Below are 23,897 nucleotides of genomic sequence, written 5' to 3'. Positions count from 1 at the left end.
TCTGGGATCAAGCCCCAAATCAGGCTCCTTGCTCAGTGGGAGATTGCTTCTCCTTCTGCTTGCCACTCTCTCTGCTCGTGCTCTCTAATAAATAAAAATCTTAAAAAAAAAAAAAAAAAGTCTTGAACTGGGTGAATGGGGTAAACCAAGACAAGAAGCATAATGAGATTATGCCTTGAGAAGTTTTAGAGGTTGGTTAATAAGTTATGATTATAGCTTCCTGATAGGGATCAGTTTCTTTTCTTTTTTTTTTTTTTTTTAAAGATTTTATTTATTTAGTCAGAGAGAGAGCGAGAGTGAGCACAGGCAGACAGAGTGGCAGGCAGAGTCAGAGGGAGAAGCAGGCTCCCCGCGGAGCAAGGAGCCGGATGTGGGACTCGATCCCAGGACGCCGGGATCATGACCTGAGCCGAAGGCAGCTGCTTAACCAACTGAGCCACCCAGGCGTCCCAGGGATCAGTTTCTTGGGCAGTTGTGATAAAGTTGGTTACAGATGTTGGTGGTCTTATCAGTATTAAAAGGAATGCTTAAAAAAAAAAAAAAAAAGGGATGCTTTGGGTGTCCCTTAAACCTGGGGGGAAATAAAACTTACTTTTTTTTTTAAGATTTTATTTATTTATTTGACAGAGAGGAAGAGATCACAAGTAGGCAGAGAGGCAGGCAGAGGGGGAGGAGGAAGCAGGCTCCCCGCTGAGCAGAGAACTTGATGTGGGGCTCGATCTCAGGACCCTGAGATCATGACCTGAGCTGAAGGCAGAGGCTTAACCCACTGATCTACCCAGGTGCCCTCAAACTTACTTTTTTAACTATGTAAGCATTAAAATTTTTTAGAGCTCTTTGTTATTCTAAGTTCCTTTTTCACAGCATCTTTTCCGTTTTGGATGGGTGCAATGAATTCTTAACTAGATTTGTTTTAACCACTCTTCTGTTCCCTATGTTATTTCCTCCAGGTTGATTTTTTTTTTTTTTTTTAATACTGGTTTCTCTTTCATGGTGCAGGCTTTCCTCTAATTTTTATCTTAGTTTTCTGTACATGATTAATAATGAGGCACTGCATGATGATTAAGAGTACCTTGACCGGGACGCCTGGGTGGCTCAGTTGGTTAAGCAGCTGCCTTCGGCTCAGGTCATGATCCCAGCATCCTGGGATCGAGTCCCACATCGGGCTCCTTGCTCAGCAGAGAGCCTGCTTCTCCCTCTGCCTCTGCCTGCCATTCTGTCTGCCTGTGCTCGCTCTCTTTCCCTCTCTCTCTCTCTGACAAATAAATAAAATCTTAAAAAAAAAAAAATAGAGTACCTTGACCGTAGTTATGGACTGTCAGGGTTTTCCTTTTTTTTTTTTAAAGGAGTGTTTTTTTTAAAGGAGTATTTATTTGACAGAGAGAGACACAGGGAAAGAAGGAACACAAGCTGGGGGAGTAGGAGAGGGAGAAGCAGGCTTCCTGCTGAGCAGGGAGCTTGATACAGGGCTTGATCCTAGGACCCTGACATCATGACCTGAGCCAAAGGCAGATGCTTAATGATTGAGCCACCCAGGCATCCTGCCAGGTTTTTCCTTTAAGATAATCTTTCAGGGGGCACCTGAGTGATTTAGCCAGTTAAGCATTTACCTTCAGCGCAGATCCTGATCTTGGGGTCCTCGGACTGAGCCCCGTATCAGGGTCTCTGCCCTGTAGCAACTCTATTTCTCCCCCTTACTCTTCCTCTGTGCTGTCTCAAATAAAATCTTAAAAAAAAAAAAAAAAGAAAAAGAAAAAGAAAAAGAAACTAAACAAGATAATCATTCTGGGCAGGGACACCTGGCTCAGTCAGAAGAGCATGTGACTCTTGATCTTAAGGTTTTGAGTTCAAGCCCCATGTTGGGTGATCAAACCCCACATTGGGCTCCTGGCTCAGTGGAGAGCTTGCTTCTCCCATTCCTTCTGCCCCACTGTCCCTGCCCAGCTCATGCTCCTTCTCTTAAATTAAAAAAAAGAAAAAAAAAAAGTAATGTTAACTAAGTAAAGTTTAAATTAAAAAAAAAAAAAAAAAGATAATTGGGACGCCTGGGTGGCAGGGGGGTTCAGTGTCTCCCTTTGGCTTGGGTCATGATCCCAGGGTTCTGGGATCTGGCCCCACATCGGGCTCTGTGTTCCGCGGGGAACCTTCTTCCTCTTCTTTCTCTCTGCCAGCCTCGATACCTACTTGTGATCTCTGTTAAATAAAATCTTAAAAAAAAGTTATATATCCTCATTTTCATTTAATCCCCATTTAAAGCCTTTATCCAACTTATATCTTCACACAATACCTTGTTCCTTCAAGGTCCATCTTCCTCCATAGTTCAAAGCTCTCTGCATTCTAGCTAAGCTGTGGCTTTTCCCATATGTAGTATTACTTCACACTCATTGGTTCCTACTTTGCAGGATTTTGCTTTATCCACTGTTGAGTCTATCTTATTTTCTTCATTGTTATCTGTTTATATGTATAATTACCATGTAATCCTTTATTTTTTTTAAAGATTCTATTTGTTTGATAGAGAGGGAGAGGATAGAGGGAAAAGCAGACTCCCTGGTAGGCAGACAGCCTGATACGGGGCTTGATTCCAGAAACCCGGCATCATGACCTGAGCCAAAGGCAGATGCTTAACAATTGAGCCACCCAGGCAACCCCCCTTGTATTCCTTTAAATGTGGTCTTTGAGGAGAAATGAAGGATAAATATGCCAATCCATTTTAGCTCTAATCAGAAGTCAGCACTGAAATGCTAAAAAGAGAAATCAGATATTTAGTTTTGAAAATAACTAAGGTATCTCTTAACAGGATGATAAAATACGAACATAGGACTAAGTATGGTATCTGATTTGGTTGGGTTACTATCCATTGAGTCCTTGTCAGCTACTCATCCTGTTTCTAAAATTGTAAAATAAAGAGCATTTAAAAAGTACTCAATTTGTTTTGAAGTATTCGGTGAGATAACACATAGTATCTAAAATGCTACCTGAGGACGTCTGGGTGGCTCAGTCGGTTGTTAAACTTCTGCCTTCGGTTCAGGTCATGATGCTAGGGTCCTGGGATGCGTCCTACATTGGACCCCTTTCTCAAAAAGGAGCCTGCTTCTCCCTCTACCTCCCGCTCCCCCTGCTTGTGCATTCTCTGACAAATAAATCTTTAAAAAGTAAACAAAATACCATCTGGTAAAAGTAAAAACCCAATACTAACTCCCATTCTGCTTAAAAAAAAAATGTTATTATTCTTAAAGAAGTATTTTAATTTTTTAAAAAAGATTTTATTTATTTGACAGACAGAGATCACAAGTAGGCAGAGAAACAGGCAGAGAGAGAGAAAGGGAAACAGGCTCCCTGCTGAGCAGAGCGCGGATGCGGGGCTCAATCCCAGGACCCTGAGACCATGACCAGAGCTGAAGGCAGAGGCTTAACCCACTGAGCCACCCAGGTGCCCCAGTATCTTAAATTTTTTTTTTAAAAGATTTTATTTATTTGTTTGACGGAGATCACAAGTAGGCAGAGAGGCAGGCAGAGAGAGAGAAAGAGGAGGAAGCAGGTTCCCTGCAGAGCAGAGAGCCCGATGTGGGGCTCGATCCCAGGACCCTGGGATCATGACCTGAGCCTAAGGCAGAGGCTTTAACCCACTGAGCCACCCAGGCGCCCCAGTATCTTAACTTTTAAGAAAAAATCAAGACTTCAAAATTCAAGTGAACAAGGGAGCTAAAAAGAGAGGAATGCCAATGTAAATTAACACTTGAAATAGTGCCCAACCACAGTATATCTTAAAACAAACCCACATTACTTGCACCTTCACAGTATTTTTTTTCAAGATTTATTTGACATAGAGAAAGATAGGCAGAAGGAGAGGGATAAACAGTAGTTTTTTTTTTTTTAAGATTTTATTTACTTGACAGAGAGAGATCACAAGTAGACAGAGAGGCAGGCAGAGGGAGAGGGGGAAGCAGGCTCCCCGCTGAGCAGAGAGCCTGACTTTCAGCTCAATCCCAGGACCCTGAGATCATGACCTGAGCCGAAGGCAGAGGCTTAACCCGCTGAGCCACCCAGGTGCTCCAACAGTAGTATTTTTAAAATGCTTACATTTCATAGAGTGGGGTGATCCTTTCGTGGATGTTAGTGGTAATATTAGTACAAGATCATAGGAAAGTATTTTAGCAATAAAGCAAACACCTGCAGATAGTCCTTTTTAAAATTTACTTTTATTTGAGATTTATTTCAGAGGGGCACCTGGGTGGCTCACTGGCTTAGGCCTCTGCCTTTGGCTCAGGTTATGATCTCAGGGTCCGGAGATTGAGCCCCACATCGGACTCTCTGCTCAGCAGGGAGCTGCTTCCACCTCTCTCTCTGCCTGCCTCTCTGCCTGTGATCTCTGTTAAAAAAAAAAAAAAAAAAAAACTTTAAAGATTTATTTCAGAAGAGAGCGAGCACAATGAGCATGGGGAGGGAGGGGTAGAGAAAGAGTACCAAGCAGACTCTGTGTTGAGCATGGAGCCTGACACAGGGCTCAATCTCATGACCCTGAGATCATAGCCTGATGTGAAACCAAGAGTCAGATGTTTTACCAACTGTGTAATCTTTACACCCAATATGGGGATCAAACTCATAACCCCAAAATGAAGAATCTCATGCCCCACTGACTGAACCAACTGTGCTCTTGCAGATTGTCCTTAATTAAGAAAATAATCTGAAATACATACAATTGGCATTTTTCATTTTATCAAAGTAATATATATAGATTTTAAGTCAACTGTTACTAAAGGATTATTTTTGATAAAAAATACATGACTAGTAAAGGTTGCGTATTTTTGTTTTGGAGTAATGAAAATGATTAAAATTGAGCTTAAAGATGTACAACTCTGTGATTATACTAAAAGCCACTGAACTGTACATTTTAATTGTTTTATTTATTTGACAGAGCAAGAAAGCAAAAGCAAGGGGAACAGCAGAGGGAGAGGGAGAAGCAGGTTCCCTGCTGGGTAGGGAGTCCGATGTTGGTTTCAATCCCAGGACCCCAGGATTATGGCCTGAGCTGAAGGCAGAAGCTTAAACGACTGAGCCACTCAGGCATCACTGAACTGTACATTTTAAATGGGCAAATGATATGTATGGTATGTGAATTACACCTCAGCAATTCTGTTAAAAACACATAGGACAACATATTTTGACACATTTCTCATTTCCTTATTTTTTATTTAGTTTTTAAAAGATTTTATTTGTTTATTTGACAGAGATCACAAGTAGGCAGAGAGGCAGGCAGGGGTTTGGGGAGAAGCAGGCTTCCCGCTGAGCAGAGGGCCCGATGAGGAGCTGGATCCCAGGACACCGAGATCATGACCTGAGCAGAAGGCAGAGGCTTAACCCACTGAGCCATCCAGGTGCCCCCCCCCATTTCATTCTTTATAGGCAAATATTTTCAAAATAATATGCTTACACTACTATATTTGTATTTGTTGACTTAAAACGTACTTTAAAGGTAGACAAGTTCTTGGCTCTCTCATATCATCCATCTCCCTTATATTCTTCCTTAGTATTCGGCAAGTTTAGTAAAATAGTTCATATTATGACTGTGGTTATTGTCTGCTAAATGAGCATACTTTGAAAGTTTTTTACACCTTTGTTTTCCTACAACAATTACATCTTTTTTCTAAGACTCATTTTAGGGGTGCCTGGATGGCTCAGTCATTAAGCATCTGCCTTCAGCTCAGGTCATGATCCCAGCGTCCTGGGATGGAGCCCCACATCAGGCTCCCTGCTCAGCAAGAAGCCTGCTTCTCCCTCTCTCTCGCACTCCTCCTGCTTATGTTCCCTCTCTCGCTGTCAAATAAATAACCAAAATCTTTTTTTTTTTTTAAAGATTTTATTTATTTGACAGAGAGATCACAAGCAGGCAGAGAGGAAGGCAGAGAGAGGGGGGGGAAGCAGGCTCCCCGCTGAGCAGAGAGCCCGATGACCCTGAGATCATGACCTGAGCCGAAGGCAGCGGCTTAACCCACTGAGCCACCCAGGCGCCCCAAATAACCAAAATCTTAAGGGAAAAAAAAAAAGACTATTTTAGAGAGAGAGCATGTGCGAGCAATCAGGGGGAGCAGCAGAGGGAGAGGGAGAATTCTGAAGCAGACTCCCCACTGAGCACAGAACCCAACTGGGTGCCCAATCCCGGGAGACTAAGATCATGAGTCGGACACTCAACTGACTGAGCCACTGCAGTGCCCCACATTTTTTGGATTAGCTTTCTGTATCCACTATTATCAATTTATTCTTTGCACTCTAATTAATTCCAATGTAATTTCACACATGGTAAAATATATTAGAAAATCTATCCGTTCCTTTCATTTTGCTGATGTTCTCCAGACTATTTCATCTTCTGGTGGATCTTCTATATATTGGAATGGCTGCTCAAGCCTGCTGCACAACTGGCATTCTGCATTTCTCTTCACTCATTCCAGAAATAACCAGCTCCTATCCTGTATCTCAGGTCTTTCTTTTGCACGGCTTATTCCACCATTTTGGTGAGTGTATCATTTAGGTGCTTCCCAAGAAAAAGACAATAAAAGACACAAATGTTTTCAGACTTGAATATATGAAAACTATCTTTAGCCTACAGTGACACCTCAGCTGGGAACATAATTTAGAAATTTTTCATTCAAAACCTAATCACCACTTCATTGACCTACTTTCCCATATCACTGTTGAGAAACTTGACATTCTTAACCCCACTTAAGGGAGCTATTTCCCAAACTCCTAATTCCATTTTTTGGGCTGTCTCATTCTCCTAATCTTTCAAAACAAAACATGCCTCACTGTGGGTCTTTTTCCATTATGTTGGGTACTCAACAGTCTCTCTCAGAGTAGTGTCCTTAAATGTCCCTGATTAACACTTTGCCTCATTCCATTTTAAGTTCCTATTAGAGGTGTCTGGGTGGCTCAGTTAAGCAACGAACTCTAGATTTCAGCTTAGGTCATGACCTCAGGGTCGTGAGGCTGAGCCCTGCATCGGGCTCTGTATGTAGTCTGCTTGAGATTCTCTCTCCCTCTCCCTCAGCTCCTTCCGCAGCTCGTACTATCTATCCCTAAAATAAGTAAATAAAATCTTTGAAAAAAGAAGTTCCTATTAGATGTTGGACCTTCTGAAATGATCCTCTAATTTTAAACATTTTGTATTTTTAAATTTTTATTTTATCTACTTTTTTCCTAAAGCTTTATTTTTCTAAAGAGAGACTGCATGCATGAGAGCCAGGAGAGGGGCAGAGGGAAAGGCAGCAAATCTTAAGCACAGTTGTCCCAGAGCTCAGAGCCTGATAAGGGGCTCAATCTCATGACCCCGAGACCCTGAGCTGAGTGGAAATAAAGAGCTGGATGCTTAAGACTGAGCCACCCAGGTGCCCCTTTATCATTGTACTTCTTAAACTTCAAATTTTTTTTTTTAAGATTTTATTTATTTATTTGACAGAGATCACAAGTAGGCAGAGAGGCAAGCAGAGAGAGCGAGCCAGGAGGAAGCCTGCTTCCCCCTTCTCTCTCTGCCTGGCTCTCTGCCTACTTGTGACCTGTCAAATAAACAAAATCTTTATTTTATTAAAGATAAAATCTTTATTATTTTATTGAATCTTTATTTATTATTAAACAATTTACAAAATCTACTTAAAAAAAAACATTTTATTTATTTATTCGACACAGAGAGTACAAGCAGGGGGAGCAGGAGGCATGGGGAGAGGGAGAAGCAGGTGCCTGCTGAGCAAGGAGCCTGATGTAGTTAGTACTCAATCCCAGGATCCTGGAATCATGACTTGAGCCAAAGGCAGTCCCTTAACTGACTGACCTACCCAAGTGCCCCAAAATCTACTTTTTAAAGCATTCATACTTTTCTCATGGACATAAGAACTTATTTTTGAAAGCAGCTGTATTTTCAGATTTCCTGGTTTTGGTCTTGGTCATTAGAATTGGGGCAATTTTCACAGATCTGGTGCTTGTTGGGGTGCCTGAGTGGCTCAGTCAATTAAGTGATGGACTCTTAATTTCAGCTCAGGTCATGGTCTCAGGGTCTTGAGATCAAGACCCACAGTGGGGCTTGAGAGCAGAGTCAGCTTGAGATTGTCTCTCTTCTTCTCCCCCCACTATTGTATACTCTCTAAAGTACATAAATAAAATCCTTTTAGAAAAATCTGGTTAATTCTTGAATTTGTTCATACTTTTGAGGTTCACTATGTAGGGTACTCTGCTTTCTCATTAGAAAACCTTCAGGGGCACCTGGGTGGCTCATGGGTTAAAGCCTCTGCCTTTGGCTCGGGTCGTGATCCCAGGATCCTGGGATTGAGCCCCACATCGCATCGGGCTCTCTGCTCTGCAGGGAGCCTGCTTCTCTCCTCTCTCTCTCTGCCTGCCTCTCTACCTACTTATGATCTCTGTCAAATAAATGAATAAAATCTTTGGGAAAAAAAAAAAAAAGGAAAAAAAGAAAACCTTCAAATGTCTGAATACCTTAGAACATCTTTTTCCTGGCAGCACCTGGGCGGCTCAGTGGGTTAAAGCCTCTGCCTTCGGCTCAGGTCATGATCCCAGGGTCCTGGGATCAAGTTCTGCATCAGGCTCTCTGCTCAGCAGGGAGCCTGCTTCCCTTCCTCTCTCTGCCTGCCTCTCTGCCTACTTGTGATCTGTCAAAATAAATAAATAAAATCTTAAACAAACAAACAAACAAACATCTTTTTCCTGAAATCATGGAGTTTCTATAGGAAAGGATCCTGCCAGGGAACCTGGGTAGCTTGTCAGTCAAATGTTCAACTCTTGATCTCAGCTCAGGTCTGGATCTCACAGTCATGAATTCAATCCCTGCACTGGACTCCATGCTGGGCATGGAGAGTACTGGGGTGGAGGGGAGATCGTTTTCTCCTTTTCCCTGAGACTTACTGTCAGCATTTTATTATTATTTTTTAAATATTTTATTTGACATACAGAGATCATAAGCAGGCAGAGAAGAAGGCAGAGAGAGAGAGGAGGAAGCAGGCTCCCTGTGGAGCAGAGCGCCTGATGTGGGGCTTGATCCCACGACCCTGGGATCACGACCTGAGCCAAAGGCAGAGGCTTTAACCCGCTGAGCCACCCAGGTGCCCCAGCATTTTAGAAACTGGAAATCTATTATCTAAATATACTGAATTTTAATTGATCTTCATTTTCAATTTATAACTGGTATCTCAATCTGAAGACTTATTTTAAATTCTCAAGGGTAATTCTCCTTCCGGGGTGCCTGGGTGGCTTAGTGGGTCAAACCCTCTGCCTTGGGCTCGGGTCATGATCTCAGGGTCCTAGGATGGAGCCCCACCCACAACAGGCGCTCTGCTCAGCGGGGAACCTGCTTCCTCCTCTCTGGCCGTTTCTCTGCCTACTTGTGATCTTTGTCTGTCAAATAAATAAAATCTTTAAAAAAATATTTAGAAAAAAAGAGTAATTCTCCTCCCAGGGTAAGAGTAGTTATAATAGAGTATAGCTTAGGTTACTCCTTTTTTTTTTTTTTTTTTTTTAAGGTTTTCTTATTTGACAGCCACAAGCAGGGGAGCAGTAGGCAGAGGAAGAAGCAAACTCCCCACTGAGCAGGGAGCCAGATGCAGGGCTCAATCCCATGACCGGCTCAATCCCATGACCTGAGCTGAAGGCAGATGCTCAGCCAACTGGGCCACCTTATTGATTTTATTTTTCACAATACGTCATATTTCAGTTGAATTTAGGAGGAAGCTGTATTAAAGCATTTGTGGTACTCCTGTTTAATCAGAAGACCCTGAAGCATAATGTGTAATCCAAAAGAATCTACACATCTGATAGGGTAACTGATATGTAAAATATGGGAAGCTTACTCAATGGCCTACCTTTAAGGATTCAAATATTTACATAAAAGTTTTTTAAAAGAGCTGTGATGATCAGTTTTACAAAGCCGAATATTGACAATTACATAGGATTAGCTTAGTTGCATACAGCAGTACATTAAAGAGAATACTCCAGATAAAGTCTAGGAGGTAGTACGATTAGGGTTTTGTTTTTTTTAGGACTTTTTAAAGTTTCCTGAATGAGCACATTTTTATCACACACACACACACACACACACATTTAAGAATGAAATAAGAAGGGGTGCCTGGGTGGCTCAGTGGGTTGTCTCTGCCTTCAGCTCAGGTCATGATCTCAGTGTCCTGGGATTGAGCCCCGCATCGGGCTTTCTGCTCGGCCGGGAGCCTGCTCCCCCACCCCTACTTGTGATCTCTGTCAAATAAATAAATAAAATCTTAAAAAAACAAAAAAGGAGGGGGTGCCTACGTGGCACAGTGGGTTAAACCTCAACCTTCAGCTCAGGTCATGATCTCAGGGTCCTGGGATCCAACCTCACATGGGGAAAAAAAAAAATCTCTGCTCAGCGGGAAGCTTGCTTACCCCACCCGCCTGCCTACTTGTGATCTGTGTGTGTCAAATAAACAAAATCTTTAAAAAAAAAAAAAAGTACAGTGGATAGAAATCCCAAATTCTCAATCTGACAGTCAATGTCAGTCATCAGGTTACTTTTGGGCAAGCAAAGACCTCATTTTTTTTGTTACCTGTAATTTGAAGGGCTGCAGAATTTTCAGACCAATTTTAACAATTTTCAGGCCAAGACCCAAATTGGGAGAATTAAAGAATAAGGAAAAGGTTAAGGAAGCAAACTATTCAGGAAGAAGCACTTTGTGAAGTGTGCTAAGTGCGGTAGAAAGAACACAAAAGAGCAGAAAATAAAAGCATGAACAGTTTAATGGAAAAAGGCATTGGAAAAAAAGAACTGCTCGATGACGAAAAAATCATCGAAGACCCATGGCTAGTAATAAAGAATTTAATGAAGTATGTCTGGGAGGAGAAGCTCCTGAAAGGCCCAGTGAAAGAGTATTAACCTACTCAGGTAAGTTGAGAGAGTTGGGGATAGAAGGTTAGAACAGCAACTTGAGCGCGTTAAAATGATTACCATTTAGGGCCCAGGTTTTTGGTTGCACTCCCTACATGGGTGTCTTCCAACACTGCACTCCTTTCCCTTCCTATCTTGCCCTCCTCAGGTTTACAGCCTTGATCTTTCACAACATTTTGACTTTTCTTTCTTCCTTTCAGTCTCTCCCTTTTACCTTCTCCTTCTAATTATTACTCCAATCTAGATATAATTTCCTTGTTTCAGTTTACTTATTCCTTATCTCTACTTCAGTTCCAAAGCAATTTCTGCTCCAGTGAGTAGGTGTTGCTTACCTATACATATCCTGGCCCCAAAGTCACCCTACTTTCTCAATGCTTTCATTCATGTAACCTCCCTCCCTCAACCTAATTCTACTGTAGATCTTCAATTTATAAGAGTTACGTACCAATAAGAGTAAGCTGAAAGAGTCAATAAATTGAAAATACACTTAATATACCTAATACCACAGCTTAGCTTAGCCTATTTTTAAAATTTTTTTAAGACTTTATTTGAGTGAGCAAGAGAGAGAACATACAAGCAAGGGCAGAGGGAGAGGGAGAAGCCGTCTTCCTGCTGGGCAGGGAGCCAGAGGCAGGTCTCAATCCCTACCCCGGGATCACAACCTGAGTGGAAGGCAGATGCTTAACCAACTAAGCCACCCTCCCAGGCGCCCCAGATTAGCCTATTTTATAATAAAGTGCTGAATACGTTATGTAATTTATCGAATACTGTACTGAAAGTAAAAAACAGGATAGCTACATATGTACAGAATGGCTCTAACTATATCATTATTTACCCTCATATCACGTGGCCAACTGGGAGCTACAGCTCACTCTTACTGCCAAGCATCACAAGAGTATCATACTGCATACTACTAAACCAGGAAAAGATCATTATTCAAAATTTATAGTTTCTAAAGAATGCATATTGCTAGGGCGCCCAAATGGCTGAGTGGGTTAAGCCTCTGCCTTCTGCTAGGGTCATCTCAGCGTCCTGGGACTGAGCCCCGCATCTGGCTCTCTGCTCAGCAGGGAGCCTGCTTCCTCCCCCTTCTCTCCTGCTGCCCGCTTCTCTGCCTACTTGAGATCTCTGTCAAACAAATAAATAAAATCTTAAAAAAAAAAAATGCATATTGCTTTTGCACCGTCATAAGGTAAAAAAAAAAAAAAAAAAAAAAAAGTAAATTAACCCACTAAAAGTCAGGGACCATCTATACTAAATGACGGTTAGGGATAAAAACAGGAAGTCAAAACATACTACATATAATTGATGGAATAGAAATGTAATTAACATAGGTGTTACAAACAAAGCCCAGAGTTACCTGAGGTAACCTAAAAAGGAAAACCAGAAACATTTAAAAGCTACTTTCTCAATGGATTATTACTACAGTAGGAAGATTATAGATTTCCCATTATGAACCCCTCACTGCTTCTGGTTGTTAAAAATGCATGTTTATAATTTGAAAACATTTTTTTAAAAAGGAAAATCAACCAGCAGACTACTGAAAATTTTTTTTTTCTTCTGAGTAAGCTCTATGTCCAATGGGCTTGAACTCATGACCCTGACCGAGATCAAGAGTCACATACTCTACCTACTGAGCCAGCTAGGTGCCCCACATTTGTTCCTTTATAAAAATTTTGCCTTTTGATTTTACCTCTATGTCATGACATCTTAGTAAAGTTAACCTGAAAGGAGCTACACCTCATATACACAGTATAACATTATTCAATTATGAACTGAAGTATCTATAATGGAATAAAAAATTAAAATAAAAATAATAAAACAAATGGAATAAAATGGTTTTAAGAGCCAATTAGATTTTGTGGTTTGAAAGATCATTTTCTATGGGCTCCATAAACCAAGAACACTATCTGTTCTATTATTACAACAGAAAATAGTATGTTTGGTACATGTAAAGCAACTTCAACAGAAGTCATGGAGCCTTAAATACAGTTGAAGATAGTTTACCAAAACATTCTGTTCAATTCATACCATTGATTTCACTGGTTTGGGTACACTTTCCTTGAAGACCTTACTCCCACCTGAACTGGTTTTCCTTCTCATGCTTGCAAATGATCCCTTCATATTTCCTATTTTTAAGGAAAACAAGAATAGCATTAAAATGTCTTAAACACTACCAAGTTTAGTAGCCACATATAAATTAACAATATGATGGAGTTCCTACAAAAACAAAAAAGTACCCAAGTCATTTAATTTTCTATATAAAAAAAGAGCGAGCCTGGAAACTCCCCCTTTTCCCTTAAAATTCTACAATTCTATAAATATGATTAGAAGATACCAGTGCAATGTCAATGCCATTACTCTTGTTCTTCAATATTGTTCAGGACACAAGGTCATTCATCTAACAATATAATGCAAATAACAATGTGCACAAAAAGGAATATATATTTCACATATTAAAAATGGACTGAGGAATAAACACAATAATTAAAGAGCTGTATGTTAGTTGTGTGAGTGAAGAAAAGGCCTTACTAGTTGCCCTTAAATCCAGTTAGGCATATTCTGTGCATGCAGCAAAGCTTTTATGCTGTAAATGAGAAAGTATTAGGTATATTAACTCTGTAAGAAATAAAATATACTTTGGGTTTCTCAAATGTTGTCCAGCTTTATAGTATTTGTCTTATTTTACCTATGTGTATTTTTAAAAGGCTCTACAAATACTAATACTGACTGAACAGCTTGGCCTTCTTGACTTTGGTTCTGTATCTTACTAAAAGGTAATTTACAATAGGAAGATTAGAATACAGTTGTGCTTTAATGTCTTGAATACAGTTGTGCTTTAATGTCTTTTTACTGAAATTAAATGGGGCAAAATGAACATTACAACAGAAACATGGATAGAGTATTACTGTGGGATATACTCCTAAAAGGCATTGGAGAATTCATGTTATTTTACTGAAAATCTTTAATTCTTTGACGATTGAAACAAAATATATACCAAGTCTTTACTACTCTTTAAATCTGACCATCCTTTTCCTAGGGTTTGGTATGAGAGCTCACTTGAATTCCATCTGTTATTCTTGACTTAATATGTAAAGATCCAGCTTGCTCCATGAAAAGAGCACTTCATACTGGTATTCCAGTCAGGGGCAATTCCATCTCCAGGCTACAGAAAAGTCATAGGTCTGCTGAAAGCTGGTTATGAATGCCCTAGAGACATAAAGTAACAATCAGTTTTGCCATGTGAAAAAACTAGTATAAATCTTAACCGATATAGCCTCTTAAAATTATGAGGCAGGGAGTAATCCAAGGTTAGTAATGCATGACTTTCTGAAACAATTCAAGTCTTTTCCATGGGAATAGTCACCTTCCTTTCCAGAATGATTGGTGCACATATATGAAAACAGGAAACATTATTTTCAGTACCAATTCACTCTAGATTACTCTAAATTTTGGACCAGAACTTAGCCAAATAATACTCTATTTTCAAATTAGTTAACTTTAAAGTTTCAATGAATTTTAAAATTCAAAGATCCAATATAATTTATCCCTTTTATCATCATATGCTTGTTACTATGAACTTTGTCTAGAAGACACATCTACTTGCTTCTTTCTCTTGCTCAAAGTAATGCTGAAGTTTAACCGCCTACCTAGATGTACCCAGAAAGAAGATATAAACCATTTTCGGGGAAAACATGCAGGCATTTATTTTTAAGAATTCCCAGTAAGGGGGGAAAAAAAATTCAACATCTTTAAAAATGTGTTTATTTTTTAAAAAATCAGTTGTGTACAAAAGTGTTTCGTAGTTTTTAATTCTCAAGACAAATACCCAACCCTCCACCCATAGCCCACCCTGCTTCAATGGTCTTTCTGGTAACCCTCCCATTTTCCCCTTACAGGAAGTTAATGGCTCAGAATAGACCCTCCTACAGAATTTATCATCACTAACAGATTATTTAGAATAGAGATCTAGAGAAGCTAACAAGCAAGGTTCTTTCTCAGTGAGGTTAATGAGAATCCCTATAATGGCAGTAGACTTCCAGCAGACACCACAACAAAGCACCATCAATTGCTGAAAGCTAAAAAATAGATATTATTTTCAATAGTATTTCATTTTCTATTGGAAAAGTCTTTAAATTACATTAAATAAGTCTCTTTCCCCCCAAAGAAATAGTCTAGCTTTTATTATGATGCCTGTAAAAAGTAGGTAACAGCAAGCACACAAGGATCATTTAACAGCACAGTGCAATGATTTGTATTCACTCACCCCCTAGAACCAAACTGATAAACCGTGCCACACCTGATTATATATAGCAGCATGGTTGAAGTAACCAAGCAAAAGGTGACACATTCACAACTTACATTTAGGTGATGATCACAGGTTTATGAGGGTAGATCAGTCCAATAAAGCAGTTAACAGAATAAAAGGGACAAGGGAGAGACTAACATTCCCCTATCCCTATGCCACCAGATTTTTGATCCATATTGCAACAGTGCAAATAGAACATGTGACATTATATGTTAGACACTGCAGAAAAGTAACATTTGGGAAAAAGGCTATTTATCAGTAAATACTTCAAGTTGCCTTCTTCCCCAGTGATAGCAAACAGCTGATGTTAAGCATTTATTTTAAACTGGTACTAAAGGAATGGAAATGCAAATTTTTTAAACCAATGGTTTGTACCCTGGAATTGAAATTTCTTGAATTAGAAAAAGTGATTAATACAACATCATTTTGTAAAAGTCCATGAAAGAAAGTTAACTGTAAACAGACGGCTTCCTTTATCATATCCAAACATTGTTTCCATCTATGTACAAGAAAGTATACCTGGCTCCAACCCTTCCCCCTGCCTGAACCCATCTTAAATCTTTAAAACAACAAAAATGTTTTATTTCCCGTGTTGCTACAAGTACTGTGGAAACATTATCGTACCCCTACTGCAGAGTTTTAAAAGCTCAAATCAGGCATACACTTATAACCAAGATCTGCTTTTCACATTGATAAACTTATTGATAAGCAGCCTAAACAGTAACACAATATGCTGCATTCTGTAGTGCATAAATAAGCAATATCCATTTTAACTGCCAATTCTTTCTTACAGATACTTTAAAAAATTATTTTTGCATAGTTTTAAGCGCCACCAACAATCACAAATGTGAAATATCTCCAAAATGAAAAAAAAAGTCAGTCTTACTTTCATTTCATAGATTACTCTCCTCAAAAGCAAAATACCCAGAATCCAAACATATATATACTTGAATGTTATTATGTATTTAAGTAAACCACAGTCACAATTCCAAATATTTTGGGGAGCTAACTCAGAGAATCTAATTTAGTACAAAGTTCTCAAATATTGATACACCACCTACTGTATACTTACTTGGGTGACAAATCGCTATTCGTGCATTCAGTAATCTGTAGTGAAATACTATACAACTAAGTATTTGTCCTTTTAAAAAGTTGGGCACATACCCAGGAAACAGACCCAATTATAATAAAAACCTACTGGAATATCAGTGACCTCTAGCAAATCTGCCTGCCCTAATAAGATTTTCACATATATATATTCCATAATTTTTGAGGTCTTTACAACTGACAAATCACAAAAAATTGAGAATTATAAAAATAATTTCCACCAGGGTACCTTTTCTCTAGACCTGCAGTTTTAGTGTCCTTTTCCCAAACCCGTAAGACCAGAGAAAAAAAAGCAATTGCCTTAGTTTTTAAGTTTAGGGAAATGCATTTATCCGTAGAGAAGTAAAAAACAAGAAACAGGAGGACAGTGGGAAATGCACCAGAAAGGAAAGAGGGATTATCACATTTAATGTAAATGAGGTAAATAAATTTTTGAAATGAAAAATGAATTATGGAGAACCTCTTATACCAAATATTATACTTTTCAATTTCCTGGGCACTGAACATGTTGATTGCAGTTGGATGAGATTACCTATGGCATTAATGTGCATAAAAATCAAAGGCAAGGTATAAAGGTATAGCTGCCTCCAAGAGCTAAGTAGGTAATGTTTGACCTTAGTAACCTCTGAGTTTATTCCCTCTTTTGTCTAACCACAGGACAATTAAATATACCCTGATAATATAGGCAAACAGTAAATTGGGTAGATGTGTTTGATATTTAAAATAATCCAAGTATTACCAAGCCAACCCTCCACTTAAAAAAAAAAAAAGAAAAAAAAGAAAAAAAAAATCTAACCAACAGTGGAACAAAACTGTCCACATGCCACACAATCCCAACCTTACTTCAAAATATAAGGAAAAGTACAAGGTTTTAGCTATTTAAAATAAATAAAGAAAAAATCTTGTTTCCTTTGGCATCTTAGAAAGTAACTAAACTATAACAATTAAAAGAGGTGATTGTATAAAGAAATTTATGCTTAAGCAAATATATAGGGGAAAAAAACATAGCAACTTGTGTTTAGTATGCAATAATATTAACTACAAGAGCTTACTATTAATTAGGAAAGCCTTACAAGTTTTTGGAAGAACCTTCACATCTTTAACATTACAATATAGTTAATAATGGTTCTTTTATTGCTTCTAAGATTATTGAGAAGTCAAATGAAATTATACTGAATTTATGGTTCAAAACTATTTTCCAAACACTTAATGATTATAATTTAGGATAAATAACACTTGAAGAAAGCAAACCTTTTATAATATGACTTCCAATATACAGCCTTACTTTCATTCATTTTCATTCCATTACATTTTTCTTATTTTGCATTGGTCCTGAAATTTTAATAAGAACTGTGTTTCTATGTATAGAACTGCCTGCATAAATCCATTTCAGCCTTCATAAAATGGTCACATTAGTGTTTGAGCTTGCAAAACTAACAATTTTCAAACTTTTGAACTTAGAATGAAATGTAACTTTAATACGAATAGAAAGTCTGACTATGTACAAGAAAAGGTAAAGTTTTCAATTCTCATATTATCAGAAACATCATAAAGAAAGCTAGATTTATAACACACTTCTATTCCTATGTGTATCTGAAGTATGTACAATAAAACACCACACAGCTTTCAGGCATCAATAGGGGCAAATGCAAGCAAGAGTGACTGGGAAAGGACCTGCTAAAGCAACCTCTATGAAGCCAAAATTAGTCTAAAAAACTGCCAACAGCTGATTGCATCCTTGCAAGTTCTCAAGGAAAATTTCATCAGTTTAAAAATAGAAAGATGTCAAATTCACTGAAAAACTAAGTTGGGTTCTTTCATTGAATCTTGGGAATACTGCAACATCAAGTATTTATTGTTTTTGCAAGAGGAACAAAATTGGCAGCTCCATTTTTACATTATTACTCACACAGGAAAGTTAAGAGTGAAGAACTATAACAAAACATTCCAAATTTACGACCTAAATATGGAGCAAGGGATACTGCCCCGAGGCACATTTCTCCACCAAAGAGAGAAATTTACTACTGGAATATTCGCTGTGTGTGGTGAGAGGGGGAAAAATAGATATGGTGTCCCAGTCTGCTGACAAGGACAAAAAGGCTCTGAATAGGTCACCATCTTCAATTCTGGATAAATCTCATATTTAATAATTCTCAGATGCTTAAAATGGTGGTCTTTTCAGCTACCCATTCTAAGAAGTCAAGTACAAGCATGCAAGTAAATTCACAGGCACAGAGGATCCATGTTAAAAACAGTTAAGGTAGCTGTGATGCAAACACCAACAATTTGAATGGCCCTGACACACTCAAAATATTATCTTAATTATTCAAAGAAATCCTGAAGCAAACTCTTGCTAGTCTTGGTACACTGCTAAACACTAAAGTAGCATGTTTTTTCCATGGTTTTAGCTTAGCTCAAAGAATTTTTACACTATTAAGAAAAAAATTAAAGTATTTCCCCTTTTTAAATTTACACAGACGTTTAATTAGCTTTATTTACAGAGCAGGGATTTTTTTCAGTCTCCAATGTTGCCTAGATAACATCATTAGGCAAGAATGCCAGTTTAAAAGAAATCTATGCAGAATCCTAAAAATAACAGATGTTGATGCTCCTCAAGAAGGGGCAAGCTTGACTATATCAGCAGCTTTCTCTATGCCTCAGTTACTCAGAAGCAATTCTGTTGCAGTCTCTACATCCCATGATTTTGAAGACAAGGCCACTATTACCGCATTCTGTAGAGAAGAAAAGGGAACAACAAAAAAATCAAATCTCAAAATATTTTAAAAATACTGAATCCTAACTATATATTGACAAAGCACACCTTGTTTTCTTCTTCTTGTGTGTGTGTGTGTGTGTGTGTTTTTTTTAAAGTTGCTTTGTATTTCTACTGCATAAAAAGCTTCTAAACCAATGACTGGAATTAGCAAAAGGAAAAGAAAAAATCACTGATTGTAATAACAGAATAAAGTTTAACAAAATTAGATTCAGAGTATCTCTGAACCACTCTTGTCAGCCAAGGATTTGCAGCAATAATTTTAAATCAATCAATGTATCAAAATAAGAAAGCCTTTTGGTACTTACCCTATCAAAGCCCATAGCACATAGATTTTCTATTTTTTTGGTGTATTCTGGACTAGAAACTGGTGCTCCAGCATACACATGTGCCCAAAGTCGAGCTGTCTGTTTGAACATTTCAGGATTTTGTTTGTACTATAATGAAGAAAAACATTGAAAGACATGACAATGCAGTCACAATATTCAATACTTAATTACCTAAGAACTGGCTTTTTCTAAGTAAAAGTAATTTATATTTAAAATGTGATTGATTCAACAACTTTCTGTTGCAAATGAGGTCACTCAAGAAAAAAAGTCTGACCTGAAGCTGTGATTCACAAGTGCTGACCAAGGAAAAAAAAAAAGACCAATTATATTTATCAACTTAAATCTCCAATTTCAAGAGATACAAATAACAGAAAGCGAATATGACGTGAAGTGAGGTATGGACGTGTTTCAAAACTGCCGTGTCAAACATTACACAACCAAACTGAATTATTTGCTTCTAAAACTGTATGGACATTAACTAACAAATGTGACTGACTTCTGTATTAACCACAGCTCAGAAAAAAATACAACTATTTTTTTGCTGTTTTGTGTATTAGTATGCAATGATTTAAGGAAATATCATGTGCAAAGTCTTTTTAAAAAAAGATTTTATTTGGGGGGCACCTGGCTGGCTCAGTTGGTACAGCATGCATCTCTTGCTCTCGGTGTTGTCAGGTCAGGCCCCATGTTGGGCATGGAGCCTACTTAGAGGAAAAAAAAGATTTTTTAAGTAATCTCTACACCTGTCATGGGGCTCAAACTTACAACCCTAAGATTAAAAGTCATGTGCTCCACCAACTGAGCCAGCCAGATGTCTTGATATGCAATCTTAATTTACAGCATGTTTTGAGATGTTTATGAACTCATGATACTTTTAAAAGGTAAGACTTGCCATTCTTATTAGAAGATATAAATTTATTCTTAAATACTCTGGAAACAACATTACTTAATTAAGTATAAGTTTAAAATAACTGTCCAATTCACTTTAATATTTCTTTTAAAAGTATTTTACATGTATTGACTATTTTAAGACTGATCAGCTTCTATTATATATTATAATGACATATCTAGTTTCTACCTTGTTAATTCCTAACGAGGAAGTGAGTCAAATTATTGAACTGTTTTAGTAGCTAGTAGAAAGCTCTAAATCCAACTTCAGCCTTTAAGGCTCAGAATTCCACAGGAAATCAAAGCTGAGATTCAAGCCATGCCTCTGACTACCAAAAGCAAATGAACAGCACATACATACAGCATGTAAAACCCTAATTCTAAGCACACTGAGACAAACAACAGTAGAATGTATTAACGAAGATATATATAAAATAAGGAGTGAACAGCTTTTCAAGGGAAAGGAATAGGTTTACTAAGAGGAACAGGCAGGGGAAAATGGCAGATTGGGTGAAATGACCAGCAGAAATGAATACCATCTTGAGAAAGCAGAAGTCCAAGGAATAGTAAGAATTTATGAGATGAAGCTGGGTTTTGAAGACCGTTCAAATCATGGAAAGACTCTGCAAACTAAAGAATGTGGATTTCCAAGTGGTGACAGCAGAGCTTCTAATAGGTTTTTAGTAGTAAAGTAAAGTAAGATTTGTACTTTAAAAAGCTCACTGGCAACAATGTAGAAGATGTGATGAGGAAGAGGCCAAGGAAGGCACAGCTATCAGAGCAGTTAAATTGAGAAAAATTTTTAACTTTTTTTATTTACTTATTTATCTGAGAGAGAGAGGGAGAACGTACACAAGCGAGCATAGAGGGGGAGTGAGAGGGAGAAGCAGACTCCCAACTGAACAGAGAAGCTGCTGTGGACTCCATCCCAGGACCTGAGATTATAACCTGATCCAAAGGCAAACATTTAAACCACTAGGCCACCCCGGTGCCTGAGAAGTTTTTTAAAATGTGAACTAAGGCAAATCAGAGAAGTATGATGACAGAGACACTGGGAACAGAATCACCAAGAGAAAAGGAGGCACAGAGAATTCCAAGTCTGTGGCTTAGATATTTAATTAAGCTGATGATGGTATCAAGCAAGGATGGACAAGTTTGCAGGACTTAATTTTCTATGTTCAGTATGGGAATGCTGTACTGAGGTAGCCATGAAGCATTCATATAGAACTATCCAGTTCTGAATAGGCTCTTGCACTCAGGGAGAGGTCAAACCTAAACATTTTCTCAACTGACAGGTGATAATACCAGTCTGGGTATGATCATCCAAGCGACTATGTAATGGAAAATAAAAGGAACAATGTCTAAACCAAGGTACTATATTTAAAAGGAGAAAGAAGAGAAATAATTGTAGGAACTAAGAAGAAGAAACAACTACAACTACCAAGATGAGAAGAGAGTAGTTAACTCAGAAGTCAAGAGAAGAAAAAAATTTTAGGTGGAGGGGTGAAAAAAAGGCTCAGTAAATCCTAATGGCTTAGAATAGGGATTGGTAAACTTTCTCACAGGACCAGATAATAACTACCTCAAGCTTTTAATCATACTGTTTTTTGTTGCAACTACTCAACCCTGCCACTTGTGGCTGGGAGGTAAACAAATGAATGTGGCTGTATTCCAATAAAACATTATTTACAAAAATAGCTACTCTAGTTCTAATTTGCTGACCTCTGCCTTGGTGATCAGATCACAACTGAAAGATCAGAACTGAAAAATATTTATTCCATTTGGCAATAATAATATGATCCTTGGTAACTTTTACTGTGCCACTTCAGCCATAGCAGGAGCTGGTTAAAATTATCATCAGGTCGGGGAGAACAAGGAGCCAATGTTTTACAACCTGAACCTCAGAACTGTGATCCTCCAAGGAGAGTTCTACTTGAAGAAAAAACATTAAATGGTTTCTCAGGGATTTTGTTTTTTGTGCACATAAAAGCCATAGTTCCAGTAGAGTGTTTTGAGCATTCAGATTTCAGTTCTCTTAAATGTGAAAGAGGATCAAGTGACCGTTCACTGCTGTTCTGTAACTAGTGTAAAATATGTACAAGTTTCTCTCTATTTTTATAACACAGAAATAAATTTATACAATTAAAAAAAATTTTCACCAGGGAGGGATTATCACTAAATGGAGGGATAGACAGATGGATACATGGAGGATAAAGCATGTATAGTAAAATGTCAATCACAGAATCCAGATGTAGGTAGGATTATCAGTTTTTACTGTATAATCTTCTGACATTGTGTCTGAAAATTTCCATTAATATTTTTTTAAAAAGCATCTATCATATACCTAATTAATATAGTAAAAATAAAATTTTCACTATTACATCTGACAAAATAATCTCACCACAAGAAAGAAAACCATCTCCAGATTTAGTTCCATAGAACTACGCACATGTGTTAATACTGCAGACCATTAGAGTAGTAGAGACTCACAGGTAAATATAAGGACGTCTTTCAAAAGCAGCTACCTTACCTGATTTGCTACTACTGCATCTTGTGGATCATCTGGTTCTGCAGCTGCCAAAAGGGCTTGCAATGACAATAATACCGTGCGGAGAGTCATTGCGGCTGCCCTATAAATCAAAACAGGAAAATATTGCAGTTAAGAACATGCTGCATGACAAAAGCAAAGTGGATGTTTTCTGAATAAAATATAAAAACCAGTGGAGCTAAAAATAATCTAGATTTTATCTTAATTATGTAATTTACAGAAATTTATGTATCTGCCTATCACATTTTTCTCTTTTTACTTTACAAAATGAAAGAATGAGCTTTCCATTTTTTTTTTTTTATTTGACAGAGAGAGATCACAAGCAGGCAGAGAGGCAGGCAGAGAGAGAGGAGGAAGCAGGCTCCCTGCTGAGCAGAGAGCCCGATGCGGGCCTCGATCCCAGGACCCTGAGATCATGACCTGAGCCGAAGGCAGCGGCTTAACCCACTGAGCCACCCAGGCGCCCAAGCTTTCCATTTTTTAAGACAAGTCAAACCATTCTGAGCTGGACTTGCTTTTCTTATTGTTGCCAATATCCTTCTGGTCAGCTTTACTCACTGACTTAAATTTTTATCCATTTCTCTACACATAAAGTTAAGGTGATAAACTAGTATATTTAGCTTACTTTCAGTGCCGCTCCTAAAACATACAATATCACCAAGCAATTATCCCTTACTTTAAAGCAAGTGTGATATCATTCCACAACATTGTGAACTAGAGCAAGTTATTTTTGCTTAAAAAGTATCATTTAATTCATGCATGTATATAACACAAAAATTTACACAAAAGCTTCATGACATTGGAGTTGACAATGATTTCTTGGATGGGACATCAAAAGCACAGGCAACAACAGAAAAAACAGAGAAAGTGGTCCAACTACATCAAAGTTAACTGTGTAGACAGAAAAACCTCCTTTGTAAAGGATAAAAACAATAGAGTGAAAGGCAATCCAAAGAATTGGAGAAAATACTTGCAAATCATGTATCTGATAAAGGATAAATGTCTGGAATATATAAAGAACTCCTATAACT

General features: G+C 38.2%; 1 protein-coding gene across 1 annotated transcript in view; it reads right to left on the bottom strand.

Moving 5' to 3' along the window:
- Positions 1-14,654: 14,654 nt before the first annotated feature.
- The window catches only part of UBE2K (ubiquitin conjugating enzyme E2 K), a 76,522-nt gene continuing 67,279 nt past the window's right edge, over positions 14,655-23,897 (bottom strand). Inside the window, exons 5-7 of the mRNA XM_032334119.1 lie at positions 22,849-22,948; positions 19,410-19,538; positions 14,655-19,060 (exon numbers count right to left, since the gene is read on the bottom strand). Coding sequence (XP_032190010.1) covers positions 18,986-19,060; positions 19,410-19,538; positions 22,849-22,948 — 304 coding nt within the window. The 3' untranslated portion in view covers positions 14,655-18,985. The remainder of the gene's footprint in view (positions 19,061-19,409; positions 19,539-22,848; positions 22,949-23,897) is intronic.

The sequence above is a fragment of the Mustela erminea genome, chromosome 2 (genome assembly GCF_009829155.1).
Source record: "Mustela erminea isolate mMusErm1 chromosome 2, mMusErm1.Pri, whole genome shotgun sequence".
In the NCBI taxonomy this organism is placed as follows: Eukaryota; Metazoa; Chordata; class Mammalia; order Carnivora; family Mustelidae; genus Mustela; species Mustela erminea.
This window is presented reverse-complemented; position numbering and strand designations above follow the sequence as displayed.